This window comes from Eriocheir sinensis, chromosome 26 (assembly GCF_024679095.1).
Source record: "Eriocheir sinensis breed Jianghai 21 chromosome 26, ASM2467909v1, whole genome shotgun sequence".
Classification (NCBI taxonomy): domain Eukaryota; kingdom Metazoa; phylum Arthropoda; class Malacostraca; order Decapoda; family Varunidae; genus Eriocheir; species Eriocheir sinensis.
Window position 1 is genome coordinate 2,155,045 of NC_066534.1, and position 19,005 is coordinate 2,174,049.

General features: G+C 46.9%; 1 protein-coding gene across 1 annotated transcript; it reads right to left on the reverse strand.

Moving 5' to 3' along the window:
- Positions 1 to 2,281: 2,281 nt before the first annotated feature.
- Positions 2,282 to 10,372, reverse strand: LOC127003696 (uncharacterized). Its single transcript, XM_050870625.1, has 3 exons — positions 9,938 to 10,372; positions 3,519 to 3,647; positions 2,282 to 2,642 (listed from the first exon to the last, which is right to left on the reverse strand). Exons 1-3 carry the CDS (start codon positions 10,208 to 10,210, stop codon positions 2,577 to 2,579), a joined length of 468 nt encoding a protein of 155 aa, XP_050726582.1. The 5' UTR covers positions 10,211 to 10,372; the 3' UTR covers positions 2,282 to 2,576.
- Between the last annotated feature and the right edge of the window lie 8,633 nt (positions 10,373 to 19,005).

The following is a 19,005-nucleotide window of genomic DNA, read 5'->3' on the forward strand; positions in this document are numbered from 1 at the left end:
GAATTGAATGTGAAAAAGAATGCAAAATAATTTTGAATGGTGAAGAAATGGAGGAGGTCAATGAGTTTAAGTACCTTGGATCAGTTATGTGTAAGCATGGAGGGAGAGATAAGAGAAAGGGCATTGCAAGGAAGAAGGGTGGTAGGGTCTTTGGGACGAATCATGAATGGCAGAAGTGTGAGCATGGAGGTAAAGAGGGATTTGAGAAATACAATAATAGTACCAACCCTCACATATGCAAGTGAAACGTGGGCCTGGAATGAAAGTCAGAGGTCTAGAGTGCAGGCAGTGGAAATGAGTTATTTGAGGAGTGCTTGTGGTGTGAGTAGAATGGATGGAATGAGTAATGAAAGTGTGTACGAGCATTTTGGAATGTGTCACAGGGGTGAAGGGCAGAAGTGTGGAGTGGTGGAAGAAGTGAAGCGACAGACTTTAAAGTGGTTTGGCCACATGGAGCGAATGGAGGAGAGTAAGATGACCAGAAGGGTGTATGTGAGCGAGATAGAGGGAGGGAATGCTAGAGGACGACCTCCAGTGAAATGGAGGGATAGGGTGCATGAGTATGTTAGGGAGAGGGGGGAAAGATCTTTGAGAAACTTTGAGCAGGCAAGGAGGGAGTGTCTGGATAAAGAAAGTTGGAAGCTCTTCTGCCGTGGCCATCCCCTGCTGGGAGCTCCTAGGAGCAGGCGTCCATGAAATGATGATGATGATGATGACCTGTACATATATTGAAAGAAAATAAAAATCTATTTTCCATATCCCTCACAATACTTTTTAACCAGTCTATCAAGACAGGAACATTCCCAGAAAAATTGAAGCTAGCTAAAATAATTCCAATACATAAAACAGGTTGCAAAACTGATTTATGTAACTACAGACCCATCTCTATATTATCAAACTTTTCAAAAATATTTGAATCTTTAATAAAAAATCAGCTCATGCTATACCCAAAGAAAACAAATATTTTAAATACTAGACACTTTGGATTTAGATCTGGACTGAACACCTTTGATGCCATAAACAGTATAGGGATGAAAGAGTGAAGATGCTGGTTAACTCTTGCATAAGGGATTTGGACAGTATAGGGATGGAAGAGTGAAGATGCTGGTTAACTCTTGCATAAGGGATTTGGACAGTATAGGGATGAAAGAGTGAAGATGCTGGTTAACTCTTGCATAAGGGATTTGGACAGTATAGGGATGAAAGAGTTAACTCTTGCATAAGGGATTTGGACAGTATAGGGATGAAAGAGTTAACTCTTGCATAAGGGATTTGGACAGTATAGGGATGAAAGAGTGAAGATGCTGGTTAACTCTTGCATAAGGGATTTGGACAGTATAGGGATGAGAGTTAACTCTTGCATAAGGGATTTGGACAGTATAGGGATAAGCTTGAGTAGAAAGTAGTTTTGTTATGACTGACGTTGAGATTTACCTTCAGTGTTTTGAGACACACACATTAAAGAATAAAGATGTCAATGAATTAATTTGTATCAGTAGAAGTTGGTGCCTTACAACACTGCATAGGGTTTGGATAGGAGAAAGTGAGGTCATTCTTTGTTAATTTATACCATAAGGTGCTGGCTGTCATGTGTTTGAAGATATACCCTTAACTTAACTTAACAAAATCCCAAACAGTTACTATAGTTCTTGACTCAGAAAATTCATATATGCTTCCTTACTAATGAGACTTTCTATACAATGAAATGAGGTCATTCTTCATTGAATTATACTATAAGGTGATAGCTATCCTGTGTTTGAAGATGCCCTAAACTTAACCCAACATAACCTAACAAAACCAAAACAAACACTATAGACCTTCACTCAGAAAATTCATATATGCTTCCTAGCTAATGAGACTTTCTCTACGACAAAGTGAGGTCATTCTTTGTTGATTTATACCATAAGGTGCTGGCTATCATGTGTCTGAAGATACCCTAAACTTAACCCAACATAGCCTAACAAAACCCCAAACAGTTACTACAGGTCTTGACTCAGAAAACTCATATATGCTTCCTTACTAATGAGACTTTCTATACAACAAAGTGAGGTCATTCTTTATGGATTCATACCCTAAGTTCCCGCCTATCCTGTGTTTTAAGATACCCTAAACATATCGTAACCTAACCAGTCCCACCTTAAGATGAAGCAGCTGTTGGGTGTGAGTGGCAAGGTCTGGGCTGGAGTGAAGCAGGTGATGAGGGAGTTGTATCTGCCTGAAGCCCTATAGGAGAGCGTCTGGCTTCCCTCAACGCCCTGGGTCACCACACACCCGCCTGCAAACCATGACGGTGATTACAAGGAGTCCTGGCGGGGTATTCTCAGGCCGGGAAAACAACAACAGTGGGGGTACAGAAGACTCAACTGGCGGAGTGAGTGGGTGAGGGTTGGCAGCTGGAGGGAGAGAGGAGGAGGAGGAGGTGGAGGCAGAGGGACAACAGGAAATTCAGGTAACACCAGGCACCGCTTACTGCAGGAATAGTAGGCTGGAAGGTACTCTCTCTCTCCCTCTCTCTCTCTCTCTCCTTTAGCTGTGACCAACCCAGTAGTGGTTCTCCAGCTTGAAGGGTTTCCGTGTTAGGTTGTGTCCCATCTTGACCAAGACGTCTTGCAGACTGGGTTCACTGACTGGCTTGACAAGTCCTGTGGAAAGGAGGCTTTGGGGGTCACTCATGCCTTGGAAAGATAAAGAATTGGGTGTTCTTAGGTCAATATTGTTATACATATTGATCTCCAGTTATAACTATTTCCCAAGGCCACAGAGATTATCAGGGTTTTCAAGGGTGTTTTTCTCCTCTCAAGATGCAGAGGTCATATGAAACTATCACTGGCATCACCAAACACTCCGTGGAAAGCCCAGCAGCTGCTATGAGAGGCTTTTCAAACAGGTGAACTGAGGTGCCTATACGTTTAAGAAGACAGACTTTGGCTCCCCGTGAATTTGTTGAGGGTAAAATTAAGTGTATAAATTCAGATTGCTTGCAAATGAATTAATATATGGATCAAATGAAGGAATCTTAGTACAGCTATAGGCCCTGTATGGGGGACTGTATACACACACACACACACACACACCGGAGCTTAGAGAACATACTTATGAGGAAAGACTTAATAGCATGGGGCTCACAACCCTGGAGAGAAGAAGAGAAAGAGGAGACCTGATAGCGGTGTACAGGGTGGCCAGCGGGGTGGAGAATCTGGACAGAGAGGACCTGTGTGTGTGGAGCGAGAGAGAAATGAGAGGACATGGAGAAAAGTTAAGGGCGACCACGTGTAGGCGAGATGTGAAAAAGTTTAGCTTCCCAAACAGAAGCTGTGGAATGGACTGGAGGAGGAGGTGGTTTGTGCAAGAAACATTCACGATTTTAAGGAAAAGTTGGATAAGAGCGGATATGGAGACGGGACAGCGCGAGTGTAGCTCTTTTCCCGTATGTCACAACTAGGTAAATACAACTAGGTAAATACAGCTCGGTAAATACAACTAGGTAAATACAAACAAACACACACACACACACACACCTTGATGTCAGTGCCGTCCCCGTACTTGACAACGTTGAAGGAAGAATTGAAATGGACCTTGACATTCTTCTCCGCCTGTCTCTCTTCTCCTCCGCCGGCCACCGCCTCACTGCTGCCCCCGCCATCCTCCTGCAGTAGTAGTAGTAGTAGTAGTAGTAGTAGTGGGGAACATAATAACCCTACACCCTCCCAGTGTTCCACAGCCGCCAAAAATATTAGTTCTTGTCACACACAACTTTCTGACAGGTTTTAATTTTTTGCATACAGTATTATTGTTGGTCATTTTGAGGAGTTTGTTGATCTCCACAATCTTTAACCCTTAGAGCGCGGGTGTGGACAATAGTGGGTCACAGCTGGTGCCGTGGGTGTCGATAACAGTGGACAAGGCATTTTTTGACTTAGTGCGCCGTCAAATTTAACTTGTTTGTGGTGAAGCAGGGTAAGCATGTGGTTTTCTTTCCAACAATACCCAGCCATGCTGCCTTGACTAATCATTGGTCAGTGTACGCCTTGTGCTAGCTCTGAGAAGATGTTCACTAGACATCCACCTCTTCTTCTCACCCTACGGTGAATTTCATCCACGAGATGGGGCCTTTGACCTCAGCACCCACCAAGGGCATCAGGATGGCCTGGAAGTTATAAGTTTTAGGGGGTGTTTCACATAAACTGTATAAAAGTCTTAGTCAAAGAAGGGAAGTCCACTGGGGGTGGATAACTGTATATAATAATGTGTTTTCAGCGATCCTAATTCAATTTTCCGCACTCGCTCCAGCAAAGGTCATATGGTCTTCAACTTAACGTCAAAGGGCAGTTAACCCCTTCACTACGGCCGGGCCCAAACAGCGCCCGCCCAGTATCCGAGACCACCGCGCGCGCCAAATTTCAAATGTCGCTATTGAATATAACAAGTTTTCAGCCATAAACTCAACATAATCAGCATGTATTATATATGAAAACATGCAGAATTAAATGTTGCACATGAAGAAATATAAATTAATTGATCATTTTGAGATGTAAGCATAAATATAGAGATAAAATAACTCGTATACAGTAATCCCTCGTTTATCGTGGGGGTTACGTTCCAGAACTCCCCGCGCTGGGCGAAAATCCACGAAGTAGCGACCTTATATATATTTTATTATTTATATATTATATTTTATATATATTATTTATATAAGCACGCTTATCTCTGTGAGTCTCGCCTCAGCCCGTGTGAACAATGTCACCCAACCACTAGTTTCTTGAGAGTCAAAGTTGGGTACATTTCACGGGAAACTCATCGAAATTCTAGTCACAAACTCAGTCACCAACATGTTGGTTACTCGTGTGGTCGGTAAGTTGTTGTCACAAGAAGAAGAAGAAGAAGAGCCTATCAGCTGTTCGGTTCAGCAGGTCTCCACGTGTTTATTCCAGTACCGCAAAGAGCTCCACCAAACTAGATAAGCTTGGAGTAGTCATGTTGAGCAAGTTTAGGACTTGAGTCTTGTTCAAGTGTAGTCATTGCCTCATCCTGTCTGGGTCCTCACTGCCAAGTTCTCGAGCATTTAACGGCAGCAAGCTGTAACACACTCTCCCTTTGTCTCCGAGCTAACCACTCACGAACCAACAAATGCTTCGGTCGCTGAGCCAATCAGCGCCCAGGATACAGAAAACAGTGCTCTGGTTGGTCGCCTCCCACCCATCAGCCAACAGCTAGTGTGCCGTGTACAATCACACGTGGGCAAACTAGCTCAAGCGGAAGCGGCCATAGCTGCATTTTATATACGTGCGAGTCTGCCTACTCATCTGCTGTACGCTATGTATTTTATTTCAATTTGATATTATTTCAATATGTTCTTATTAATACTTTTTGAATTTTTTTATATTGTTGACAATTTTTCTAGGCTGAAAAATGCTTGTTTTACTGTGAAATAAGTAAAATAAAAAAATATATTAAAATACCTCTATACCGCAAAGGTCCGCGATATAGCGAAAAATCCGCAATACAAAACTAAATATTTACAATTTTAAAATCCGCGATACAGCAAGACCGCGATATGGCGAGGGATTACTGGAGTACCTATTAAACAAGGACGCACGGCTCAACAAGCTATTTAAGCCGATCACTTTCCTCACTATAGAAAGACTACAAAATGAACACACTGGCTTCATAAACCACAAACACAAACTAGCAAGAGCTGTTGTTTTATCGCCACCTTCATCAACAAACTCCCTATGTCATGTTTTTGACTTTGGGAAGTTGAAAAAGCCGTCTCATTTTGGTAATCTTCCGGTCATGGGCAGAAGAGTTGAGAAAGGCGACTTTGAGGACACGCACACCCCAGACAAAGGCAACTCTGCCCAAAGGTGTGCACCGCACCATGGCGGAAAACTGGCTCAGGGGGGCTTTGCCCTCCCTGTTAGGTTAGAGTGAATTAAATATGCTCCCCCACCAAAAAAACATGATTTTCTGGCGCATCATACATGTAGAGGGCCCCCCCTGGCTAGCAGGGGGTCGAGTGGGGCAAAGCCGCCCTGTTGGAGGTTAGGTTATGTAAAGTTCAATTAGAGTAAATTAAATATGCTCCCCCACCAATAAAACACGATTTTCCGGCGCATCATACGTGTGAGGGGGTCGAGGGGGGCAAAGCCCCCTGTTAGAGGTTAGGTTATGCAACGTTTGGTTAGTTTTACTGTGCTCCCCAACTAAGAGAACCGATTCCCCCTTTTCTTTACTTTTAAGTATACTTACGCCTTCAAAGTATGGTTGAGGGACATGTATTTCATTCCTTAACTATAATATATAGGAGGATTATTATCATATTTTGGAGGCGTGGAGTCAATCTCCACAATTACCTTCACTTATTGGCAACGTGAAGCAGATTCAAAATGCGGTTAATCGGAATTCACATGTCTGAATAGCTCGGGCAGGAGGTTGAAGAGCCTGCATGTGCACTAGAACCCACAGCCAGTACTCTCTGGGGTGCAGAGTTGGATGGATCACAGGTAGCCGGTGGTTTTGCTTGTGTCAGTGATGAACAATGAAGATTGTTTGGTGCCACGGACTCTACTAGCAGGATAGAAACTTGCGATGAGGTGACAACCTACTCAAACTGGTGCTAAAGAGAGGGCATGAGTGTGGTGTAGGCGTTTATTTGGGTGCAGCTGGCTGCGGCGCCACGCCAGACCGGTGAGGTGAGCAGCGTTTGAAGGGTTCACTTCGCTTCTCTCCCAAAACAAGCTTGGCCTCCAGTGGGAATGTGTGGTTTCCTCGTAGGGAACACTAAATTTGCCGCAAACACTTAATTTAGTGGTCGTGGGAGAAAAATCCCTAAATGTAGGAAATTTCCCTAGACCTAGGGTATTTTTCCTTCCCCCATAAAAAATAAGATTGCGACGGATTTCGTGTTCCCCACCCGATACCCGCATTCCCACCGGCCCCCAAGCTTGTTTTGGGGGTGAGGGGGAGTATGGGCAAACACTAGAATTTTACGACCATGAGGATTGAGGACAACTTTAGGTGCTAATGTTAGTGTTGTAATGTTGGCGGCCCTGTGGAGCGCTGCGGCGGACCGGGGCCTGAAACCTCATCACCGGTGAACGGAAACAGGTAAACTTGACATGGGTAAGCTTGGGTGTGATTCTGGAATAATACCAAGCTGTCACCTCAGCCACAAAAAGCTTGTAATAGGTAAACTTGACATGGGTAAGCTTGGGTGTGATTCTGGAATATTACCAAGCTGTCACCTCAGCCACAAAAAGCTTGAAACAGGTAAACTTGACATGGGTAAGCTTGGGTGTGATTCTGGAATATTACCAAGCTGTCACCTCAGCCACAAAAAGCTTGTAATAGGTAAACTTGAAATAGATAACCTTGTAATACGCACTGGATGGGCGTGGAGGCGTGGGGGCACTGGATGGGCGTGGAGGCGTGGGGGCACTGGATGGGCGTGGAGGCGTGGAGGCGTGGGGGCACTGGATGGGCGTGGAGGCGTGGGGGCTCTGGATGGGCGGGGCGTGGGGGCACTGGATGGGCGTGGAGGCGTGGGGGCACTGGATGGGCGTGGAGGCGTGGGGGCACTGGATGGGCGTGGCGGCGTGGAGGCGTGGGGGCACTGGATGGGCGTGGAGGCGTGGGGGCACTGGATGGGCGTGGAGGCGTGGAGGCGTGGGGGCACTGGATGGGCGTGGAGGCGTGGGGCACTGGGTGGGCGTGGAGGTGGGGGCACTGGATGGGCGTGGAGGCATGGGGGCACTGGATGGGCGTGGAGGCGTGGGGGCACTGGATGGGCGTGGAGGCGTGGAGGCGTTGGGTCACGGGATGGGCGTGGATGCGTGGTCGCACTTGGAGGGCCTGGAGGAGTGGAGGCACTGGATGGGCGTGGAGGCGTGGGGGCACTGTGTGGGCGTGGAGGCGTGGGGGCACTGGATGGGCGTGGAGGCGTGGGGGCACTGGATGGGCGTGGAGGCGTGGGGGCCGTGCGTGGGCGTGGAGGCGTGGGTGCAGTGGATGGTCGTGGAGGCGTGAAGGCGTGGGGGCACTGGATGGGCGTGGAGGCGTGGGGGCACTGGTTGGGCGTGGGGGCGGGGGGGCACGGTCGGGGCGTTGAGGCATGGTTGCACTGGATGGGCGTGGAGGCGTGGGGGCACTGGATGGGCGTGGAGGCGTGGGGGCACTGGGTGGGCGTGGAGGCGTGGGGGCACTGGATGGGCGTGGAGGCGTGGGGGCACTGGGTGGGCGTGGAGGCGTGGGGGCACTGGGTGGGCGTGGAGGCGTGGGGGCACTGGATGGGCGTGGAGGCGTGGGGGCGGATAATATTCAGGAGGTATGGGCTCTCTCTACCGCCGTTAATACTCACGTTTTCTGCATTATTTCTGTATCAGTATATAGTGTAGACCCTGTTCACTTCCGGAAACCATAAAAAATAAAAAAAATAAATACATAAAAAAAAAATTATTCCTGGACCCCGAGAGACATACACCCTCCCTTTATCACATACCGCGCATGACTGATTGTCGCAGAAGCAGTGCCACGGCCTCGGGCTGGTTTGCCGTTAAGCAGTACGTAAGTAGTGTTAGGTTAGGTTAGGATAGGTTAGGTTAGGTTAGGTTAGGTTAGGTTATGTTAGGTTAGGTTAGGTTAGGATAGGTTAGGTTAGGCACAAACTATTTTTTCTGGGTAATTTGTGGTGTTTTTTTCATGTGGAGATGGTTTTTTTCCGGAAATATTAGGATTGTGACTTGATCAAGAAAATTGAAATAGCCCCTTTCCTAATAGTTTCCGGAAAAAAAGACTATCTCCACTTGAAAAAGCACCACATTTTACCTAGAAAAAAATAGTTTGTGCCTGGAAATTTGAGAGCCCACATCTCCTGAATTGTTACCGTGGGGGCACTGGATGGGCGTGGAGGCGTGGGGGCACTGGATGGGCGTGGAGGCGTGGGGGCACTGGATGGGCGTGGAGGCGTGGGGGCACTGGATGGGCGTGGAGGCGTGGGGGCACTGGATGGGCGTGGAGGCGTGGGGGCACTGGATGGGCGTGGAGGCGTGGGGCACTGGATGGGCGTGGAGGCGTGGGGGCACTGGATGGGCGTGGAGGCGTGGGGGCACTGGATGGGCGTGGAGGCGTGGGGGCACTGGGTGGGCGTGGAGGCGTGGGGGCACCGGATGGGCGTGGAGGCGTGGGGGCACTGGGTGGGCGGGGCGTGGGGGCACTGGATGGGCGTGGGCGTGGGGGCACTGGATGGGCGTGGAGGCGTGGGGGCACTGGGTGGGCGTGGGGGCACCGGATGGGCGTGGAGGCGTGGGGGCACTGGATGGGCGTGGAGGCGTGGGGCACGGGATGGGCGTGGCGGCGTGGGGGCACTGGATGGGCGTGGAGGCGTGGGGGCACTGGATGGGCGTGGAGGCGTGGGGGCACTGGATGGGCGTGGAGGCGTGGGGGCACTGGATGGGCGTGGAGGCGTGGAGGCGTGGGGGCACTGTGTGGGCGTGGGGGCACTGGATGGGCGTGGAGGCGTGGAGGCGTGGGGGCACTGGATGGGCGTGGAGGCGTGGGGGCACTGGATGGGCGTGGAGGCGTGGGGCACTGGATGGGCGTGGAGGCGTGGAGGCGTGGGGGCACTGGATGGGCGTGGAGGCGTGGGGGCACTGTTTGGGCGTGGAGGCGTGGGGCACTGGATGGGCGTGGAGGCGTGGGGGCACTGGATGGGCGTGGAGGCGTGTGGGGCACTGGATGGGCGTGGAGGCGTGGAGGCGTGGGGCACTGGATGGGCGTGGAGGCGTGGGGCACTGGATGGGCGTGGAGGCGTGGGGGCACTGGATGGGCGTGGAGGCGGGGCACTGGATGGGCGTGGAGGCGTGGAGGCGTGGGGGCACTGGATGGGCGTGGAGGCGTGGGGGCACTGGATGGGCGTGGAGGCGTGGAGGCGTGGGGGCACTGGATGGGCGTGGAGGCGTGGGGGCACTGGGTGGGCGTGGGGGCACTGGATGGGCGTGGAGGCGTGGGGGCACTGGATGGGCGTGGAGGCGTGGGGGCACTGTGTGGGCGTGGGCGGCGTGACAGACTCCGCAGCGTTGCTCCGTTTGATCTTGATCTTGATGTCACCGGTGGCTCGGGGTTTCTCCCCAGCCAGGCCTTTGTATCGGCAGCTCCTGTGAAAAGAAAACAAAAAAACATGCGGGAAGTCAAAGTTCTCGGGGCAAGATATCATTCCCTACATCTTTCACGCCACATGCCTTCCAAGAACTCTTTCACTGCCTCAATCACTCGTCCACTCGTCTCTCCACTGAGCCCCAGCAGCAGCACCATCCACTCCCTTCCAGTCCTCCCGTTTACTCCACGTCCCATCTCGCTCAGAAACACATGCATCATCTTCGTTCTCTCCCTGTCTTAGGCTGCGTTTACACCAAGCGAGTCGCGTCGAGTCGCGTCGCGTCGCGTCATGACGATTCATGACGCATCATGAATCGCCACCCCAGTTTTAACACTGATTTGTATGGGTTTTTGAAAGAAACCGTTTACACCGAATGCGTCGAGTCACGTCATGTCGCGTCACGTCGCGTCGCGTCACATATAGGACTGGACCTATTTTGACGTCAGTCACAGCGAGTCTGCCGTGGTGTCTTGAAGTATGCTGGTGGAACACCTGGATCTTTCCGGTTATACGAACTATCGATTTTTTGGGTATTTTTACATTTTTTCAATGTATTTTTTTCCGTAGAATCCTAAAATGACAATTTTTTTTTGGAGAAACCAATAGGTAAAAAGTTATTCAACTTTAAAGTTATTTATTCCCTATGTAATACTGAAGAAATGCTAACTTTCATTTTTCCTCTCTTTCAGGTCAAAAATCAGCTAACCTAACCTAACCTAACCTAACCTAACCTAACCTAAACTAACCTAACCTAACCTAACCTAACCTAACCTAACCTAACCTAACCTAAACTAACCTAACCTAACCTAACCTAACCTAACCTAACCTAAACTAACCTAACCTAACCATCAAAGAATGTATGTCTTACATTTGATAAAAGAAAGGAAAAATAAAAGTTTGCATTTCTTCAGTAATGCATAGGAAATAAATAACTTTAAAGTTGAATAACTTTTTATCTATCCATTTCTCCAAAAAAACAATGTTATTTTCGGATTCTACGTAAAAAAATACATTGGAAAAATGCAAAAAAAAATAAAAAGTCGATAGTTCGTATAACCGGAAAGACCCGAACACCTTATCAACTTGCACGCCTGTAGTTAGTGTTGATTTTCCTAATGGAAGGTCCAGTCAACTCCACCAGCTTCTTGAAATTTTCATTTGTCATCCAAAAAAAGTTGTAGAATTTTTCTGGATAGTTTACCAGGTCTGGGAATAAATGACTGAAGCTTCCAAAGTCTGGCCTCTTGGTGTTCAGATGATGCATCCAGATTCGAGCTCTATTTTTCCGTCTGCGACAACGAAGCCAGAGCAAAGCAGTTACTTCAGCAAGAGAATATGCATCCATTCTCCATGAGGTCAAATGGGTGACTGAGTACTGACTTGACTCAGGTTGACGCAGTCGGTGTAAACGGAGATGCGTCAAAATTAATCGCATCAAATGACTTGACGTGACTCGACTCGACGCGACTCGCTTGGTGTAAACGCAGCCATACTTCTTGCATTCCAGCACTACATGCTGCACAGTCTCGTCCACACCCCTATCACACATCTGGCACACTTTGCTGCGGGACTCAGACCATCTATAGTTCCTTGCATTCACATCCAGACACTGCGCTCAAGCACGGAAAAGAAGATCACCTCCCAGGCTTCCCTCATACCACACCTCACACTTTGGGGCCTCTTTCTCCCTGTACCAGTCGAGAGTTTCCTTTCTTTCCATCTCATTCTTCCACTTGCTCAATCCCTCATCTTTAACTGCCATATCTATCACATTCTTCCACTTTCTTACATCCCACTCAAACCCCTCTCCATTTCTGTTTGTTATTCTCCATTCAAACACATTCTGCCTATCTTCAAAGGGTCGGTACACCCACCTACTTAGCATAACATTCCTGTCTATCATTCGCCCACATTTATTCGCCCATTTGCCATCTCTTATACTCCACAAGTATACTATCCTTGCTAATCTTGCATCCTCCATTTGTTCCAGTCTCACTTTATATCTCAAGGTTGCCTTTACAATTAAGTCTTTCCCTAAACGTGCTCCATCCCATGTCACCCCTAAGAGCCTCTACTGCTGCAAACCTTGGTGCATTCAGTGCCATTCTTGCTACCCTATTCTGCCCCACTTCCAATTTTTCTATCTCACTGTCGTTCCATGTCATCACATCCATTCCATACATAATGCTCGGGACAGCCACACTCTTCCAAACCTCACGGATGACATCATACTTGCTCGCTCTCATCCTCGCTGCACTCCCTAAACGGCCTACCCACTGGTTTGCCAAACTTGTCTTTACATTCTTGGCCCTGCCGCATCCATTTACCTCCATCCACACCCCTAGATACTTGTATTCTTCCGTCTGTTCCAACTCATCCCCTTCCAGTCTCCAAGTTGTTTCTCTCTCATCCTCTGACCTATTTACTATCATTACTTTGCTCTTCTCACTACTGAACCTAACCCCAAAATCCCTTCCATAACCCCCTACCACATCTAGGAGACCCTGTAGTTCTTCAGCAGACTCACTCATAACCACCACATCATCCGCATACAACAACACACATACTTTATCCTCTCCAATTCTCACTCCTGCATTCATTCTCCTCATTCTGACTGCTAATTCCTCTGTGAAAAGACTAAATAATGTTGGTGATAATACACAGCCTTGTCTCACTCCTCTTTCACTCTTCACCCAACCTGTCTCTAGATCACCTAGTCTATACTGTTATGCCGGACGTGTTACTTGGGTTCCGTGTCGCCGTCAGGAGACTCCGTGGGAGGGAGATATGTAAACACTTCGCACAGCTTCTGTAGTTTAATATTCTTCCTTAGTAGTACACTTCACTTTGACTCTTCACTTACCACTAGCTTACTATGACTAGGACTAGCCTCTCTCGCCCTCTTCTCCTATATATATCCAGAACAGTACAGTCTAGAATGTTACAGTGTATTTTAGATCATACAAGATCATGTAGCAAAAATATATGCGAGTTGGCAACACTTCCCGCCTGGCGCCTGGCCGCGTCCCGCGGGGCGCGGACGGCTCGCCTTGCTCTCCGCCCCCTTGCTCGTTTCTCCGGGAGCCTTCTAGAGGCCTATGGTCGCCGGGGGAAGCTTCCAGCACAACAATACTTTGCTCTTGTATCTACATACATACTTCTAATTATGTTAACAATCTTATCACTCAGCCCAACTTTTTCAAGCACTCTGCATAAATCATCTCTATTCACCCTGTCATAAGCTTTCTCTATATCTAGGAAGCCTAAGTACAGTTTCCCTCCCTCTCTCTTTTTCCTTTCAATCAGCTCATTTACAACAAACATATTATCTTCCGCTCGCCTGTCCACTCGGAACCCGTTCTGCTCCTCACCCAGCACCCTGGCACTCTCAATCCATTTACACAACCTTTCATTCAACACAGCACTAAAGATTTTTCCTATTGAGTTTACCAGAGAGATTGGCCTATAGTTCTTTAATTCCTGCTTACTCTTATGCCCGCCCTTGTGGATCAGAGTCACTCTACATTCATTCCATTTACTTGGCACTCTCTCTTCTTCCCATACCTGGTTGAATAACTCAGTCATCCTCTCAATCACAGCCGCACCTCCATTTTTATACAACTCATACGGCCTCTTGGTCTCGGCCTGGGTCCTAGGGCTCGGTACACCCTTATCTAGGCCTTATTTCTCCTCCTATTCGTCCTCTGTGCTGCTTTTTCACGTGTTTACCTTTCATTGGTGTTACGTTATTTGTGTTCCTTCACTAAAAGGCACAATATTTACCATGGCCGGGGAAATAAAGCGTTTTGTGAGTGTCTATGGCGGCCCTATGGCTTCACCCTTATATATTGCCATTTTCCTCTTCATCCTGGAGATAAATCACATTGTATAATTAAACCAAATCTTTTTCCATACCCACCAGCTCACAAAACCTAAAAATAATACTAAAAACCGGCATTGAATCATGAAATAGCGGTTATGGCGTCATTCTGTGCACTCTATTACAGGCTACAGAGCGTCTGGGAGATGGAGAAGACATGGCGGCGCTCCTCTGAAATATTTAGCTGCTTTCCTTCACGACCCTTTCAGTAGTTTTGCTCATTAAGTTAAATTATCCTTAAAACTCATACGGCTCACCACCCATTTTGACACCCGCAACATGCATGTAAAGTAATACTATTTTGAATTATGTCCAAAAGAACGCTTTCCATGGCTGTAAACTATAATAAAAAGGTCAACAATAAAAAGTAAAAATACGAAACATTTAAAATATGTCCGATAACACATGAAAAAGTGTTTGAGTGCAGCAGCCAATGGCATCGTTCACTTCACCCCCCCTCTACCCTTCCCCCTCCCTACCCCCCTACCCCGTACCACTCCCCCCTCCCCAAGCACCTTTTATTAAGAAACATTAAAATATCTCCCTTAATTCTCAACCAAACGGAGTTTACTCAACGGGAACAGCTTCAGCGTCACATTTTACATCAGGGGAGTGCCACAATCACGAGAATTACTGGCAAATGGCGCGGAAAACAGCTGAAATGTGAGCCAATTTTCGACAGTTGCTCAGAATCATGGTTATATTTACTTTATCCGTTTATCTATCGTAAAACCAAGACAAGAAATACCTTCCCCGAGTCTTTAGCTTCAGTTGGGTGCCCAGGACAAAGAAAATCACTGAGAGATAAAGCCACACTTTGGCAAACTGTGAAACTTTCTTTATATGATCATAACTCAATTATTAATGGAGCTACACGAATTCTGAAAACAGCAATAGCTTTCTCGTGATCTGGTGCCCAAGATAAGACCTGTTACATTAAGAAATGCCCCGGAATAAAGGCGTGAGAGGCCGAAAAGGGTTTTGGTATGATTTTACATTATCGCTCATATCTCCGTTATTTTTTGACGTAGATCAAAACCGACACTACCACAGGATGTTTTGTCGTTTCCTCGAGGTGGCGGTATCTGTAAAACCCCAAAATAACCATGTTTTTGTAAAAAGGGTAGTCACACCCCGTAGAGCTGCACAATCTTTACAGGTCAATATCTCGGTGGGTAGACTTCGTATCGCAATTTGGAGGCCAGAAATGGGTTTTTTGGCACGTTTTGCCTAAGGAGAGTCCCTATTTGCGAGGAAATAGCCCCGATTAACGAAAATGGGTTCTCAGATTTTCCTCAAATTCACTCGCCACCGCCAACTTTACAGGCCAATATCTCAGGAAGTAGGCTTCTTATCGCAATTTGGAGGCCAGAAATGGGTTTATAGGCACGTTTTACATGAGGAGAGTCCCCATTTGCAAGGAAATAGCCCGATTAACGAAAATGGGGTCGCAGATTTTGGTCGAAAATTGCACGTCTTGGCCTCTGAGCTTGAACTTGAACTTGACGGTGCAGCCTCCGCCTCTGCGCTATATTCCCAAAGCGAAAAAGGTGGATAAAGATTTACATAGATTTACATAGAAAATCAGACCACACAGACCCCATGGTCCAGACTTGGTGGTCTGTCCTTAAACCTAAGTGATTTTACATTAATCAGAAGACTCCAAAACGTTGCATTTCTACTCTAGTTGATATTAAGTTGAAGGAAGTGACGGTCGAGCTTATTTTTGAAGGAGTCAATCGTGTTACACTGGACCACTGATGGTGGAAGCTTATTCCATTCTCGCACTACAACGTTGGTGAAGAAAAATTTGGTGCAATCTGAATTTACTTGTCTACATCTGAGTTTTACGCCATTGTTCCTCGTGCGCAGACTGTCATCGATCATAAACAATGTTGATCTGTCTACATTCGTGAAACCATTAAGTATTTTAAAACATTCGATCAGTTTTCCTCGGAGGCGACGTTTCTGAAGAGAGAACATATTAAGGGTAGAACGCCTTTCTTCGTAGGATTTGTTGCTCAAGGAAGGGATCATTTTCGTGTCCCGACGCTGAACACCTTCTAATTTAGCAATATCCTTTGCATGTTGTGGGGAGCAAAACTGTACCGCATATTCCAAGTGGGGTCTGACTAAACTGTTGTAGAGCGGGAGTATTACATCTTTATTCTTGAATACAAAGTTTCTTTTAATGAAGCCCAACATTCTGTTCGCTTTATTTGCTGCATCGATGCATTGCTGTGAGAATTTGAGGTTTGACGCGATTTTGACCCCAAGTCTTTGACGCATTGAACGCTTTTGAGTTTAACGCCGCGCATTTCGTATTCGAACTTCTTATTCCTCGTTCCAACTTGAAGGACCTGGCACTTGTCTACGTTAAAGGGCATCTCCCATCTATCCGACCAAGCTGAAATTTTGTGCAAATCCTCTTGGAGGCTTTGCCTGTCTTCGTCAGTGAGAACCGAGTTACCAATCTTTGTGTCGTCTGCAAATTTACTAATGCGGTTATTGAGTCCAACATCCACGTCGTTGATGTAAATAATGAAGAGCACTGGGCCAAGGACTGAGCCCTGAGGGACGCCACTAGTGACAGGCGCCCACTCTGAGTTAAATCCGTCAATCACTACTCTTTGTTGTCTGTTGCTCAACCAATTCGCGATCCATTGGTTTACTTGACCGTCAATACCTATTTGCTTTAATTTGTAAAGTAATTTATGATGCGGGACTTTATCAAACGCTTTCTGGAAATCAAGATAGACTACGTCCAGTGATTTGGTTACGTCATAAACAGTGAAGAGGTCGTTATAAAAGGTTAATAGGTTTGATAGGCAGGATCTTTTGTTTCGGAAGCCATGTTGTGAGTCCCCAATCAATGAGTGGCTTTCAAGGTAACTCACAATTTTGTCTCTAATTATGCCCTCAAGTAGCTTACCTACAACCGAAGTTGAAGAGGAAGAAGAAGAGGAGGAGGAGGAGGAGGAGGAGGAGGAGGAGGAGGAGGGGAATAAGAAAAAAATGAATAATTGATATGAATGACCTCCCCAAGCTCGGCCACCTATATCCTTAAGAAGAGAAGAGGAGAGGAGGTTGATAAAGAGGAGGAAACATGGAAACATGGAAACATGGAAACGCAGGCAACAGAAAGCCTATTGGCTCGTTACGAGGTTGCCCGCTTTGGTGATTTAATCTGCTCGACAGCCTGGGGCCTGGGGAGCAGATGAAAGCACCTCGACATTGAGGAGCAGATGAAAGCGCCTCGATATTGAGGAGCAGATGAAAGCAACTCAATATTCAGTTTACTCCCGACGCAGCGAAGTGACGGTCGATTCTATATTTGAAGGAGTTGATAGTATTCGCATTTACTACTTCTGAAGGAAGATTGTTCCAGTGACGGATGACTCGGTTTGAAAAGAAACTCCTTCCGATGTCTGTGTTACATCGACTAGACTGAATGGGTAAACCGTTATTTCTAGTTCTTAGGTTGGTTTGCAATTCAAAGAAATTGAAGTAATCGACGTTATTGAATTTTTTTAGATACTTGAAGACTTGAATCATATCTCCTCGTAGGCGTCTTTTCTCTAATGTAAAGAGATTGAGTCGCTTGAGTCGTTCCTCGTACGGTTGAGCCCTTAAGGTTGGTATCATTTTCGTGGCGCGTCGTTGAATCCTTTCCAGTAAATCAATGTCCTTTCTGTAATTGGGAGACCAGAACTGTACTGCATACTCGAGGTGCGGTCTTACCATGGAATTATACAAGGATAGCATCACGTCTGGTGTTTTACACTCGAAGTTCCTCGCTATGAACCCGAGCATAGTGTTGGCCTTGTTGTATGCTTTTTTACAGTGATTCGCGTGTTTCAGGTCACTGCTGATAGTGACTCCAAGATCCTTTTCCTCCTGCATCGCTTGCAGAGGTCTCCCATTCATGATGTATGTGTGGTTACTATTTCTGGACCCAATGTGCATGACTTTGCATTTGTCAACATTAAAGGACATTTGCCATTTTTCCGACCATTCGATAATTTGATTGAGGTCTTTCTGAATGATTTCGCAGTCGGTCTTTGTGAGGGCCTTTCCCCCCACCTTAGTGTCATCAGCAAATTTCGATATTGTGGATTTCAGTCCTGATTCGAGGTCGTTGATATATATGATGAAGAGAATGGGTCCCAGCACTGACCCTTGAGGCACTCCACTAGTGACTGGAAGCCAATCGAAGGCTGTCCGTTGAGTAGTACTCGTTGTTTTCTGTCGGTGAGCCAATCTCTTATCCACGCGATCAGATTGGCTCCAATGCCCGCCGAGTGCAGTTTCTTAAGGAGTCGCTCGTGCGGTACCTTGTCGAAGGCTTTCTGAAAGTCCAGGTATATAACATCACTGGGGATGTGGGCATCCCAGTTCTTATATATACCTTGGAAGAAGTCTAATAAATTCGTTAGGCAGGAGCGCTTGTTTCTGAAGCCATGCTGGGTGTCGGAGATTACATTATTGTCTTCTAGAAACTTAACAAGTTTGTCTCTAATAATCTTTTCGAGTATTTTCCTGCCACTGATGTCAAACTTATGGGCCTGTAGTTTAATGCAACGCTTTTGTCTCCTTTTTTGAAAATTGGTGTTACGTTCGCCATCTTCCAGTCTTCCGGGACCTTTTCAATTGAACAGACTGGTTGAATATGTTGGTGAGTGGCTGAAGTATTTGTTGTTTAAGCTCTTTTAATAACCGCGGGACAAACCGTCAGGTCCTGTTGACTTGTTCGTGTCGAGTTTATCCAAATACTCTTTCACTTCTTGGTCGCATATTGAGTCAATTTTCAGGGGCGTGATTCCCCTCGGCGGGTCAGGGTTCTCGGGCATGGTTTCGATGTTCTCGACTGTGAATACGGATGCGAAGTTACTGTTGAGGATTCTGGCCATCTGTTTACTGTCCTGAGTTGCAGCTCCAGTCTCGTCTGTCAGGGGACCAATATTGGATTTTA

Bases quoted from the DNA above. Each gene is read 5' to 3' on its own strand.
- LOC127003696 (XM_050870625.1), bottom strand. From the start codon at position 10,210: ATGATATCTTGCCCCGAGAACTTTGACTTCCCGCATGTTTTTTTGTTT. The intron at 3,648-9,937 runs GTGCCCCCACGC...CTACTACTGCAG, and splicing joins CACGCCTCCACGCCCATCCA to GAGGATGGCGGGGGCAGCAG. The intron at 2,643-3,518 runs GTGTGTGTGTGT...TCCTTTCCACAG, and splicing joins GGGACGGCACTGACATCAAG to GACTTGTCAAGCCAGTCAGT.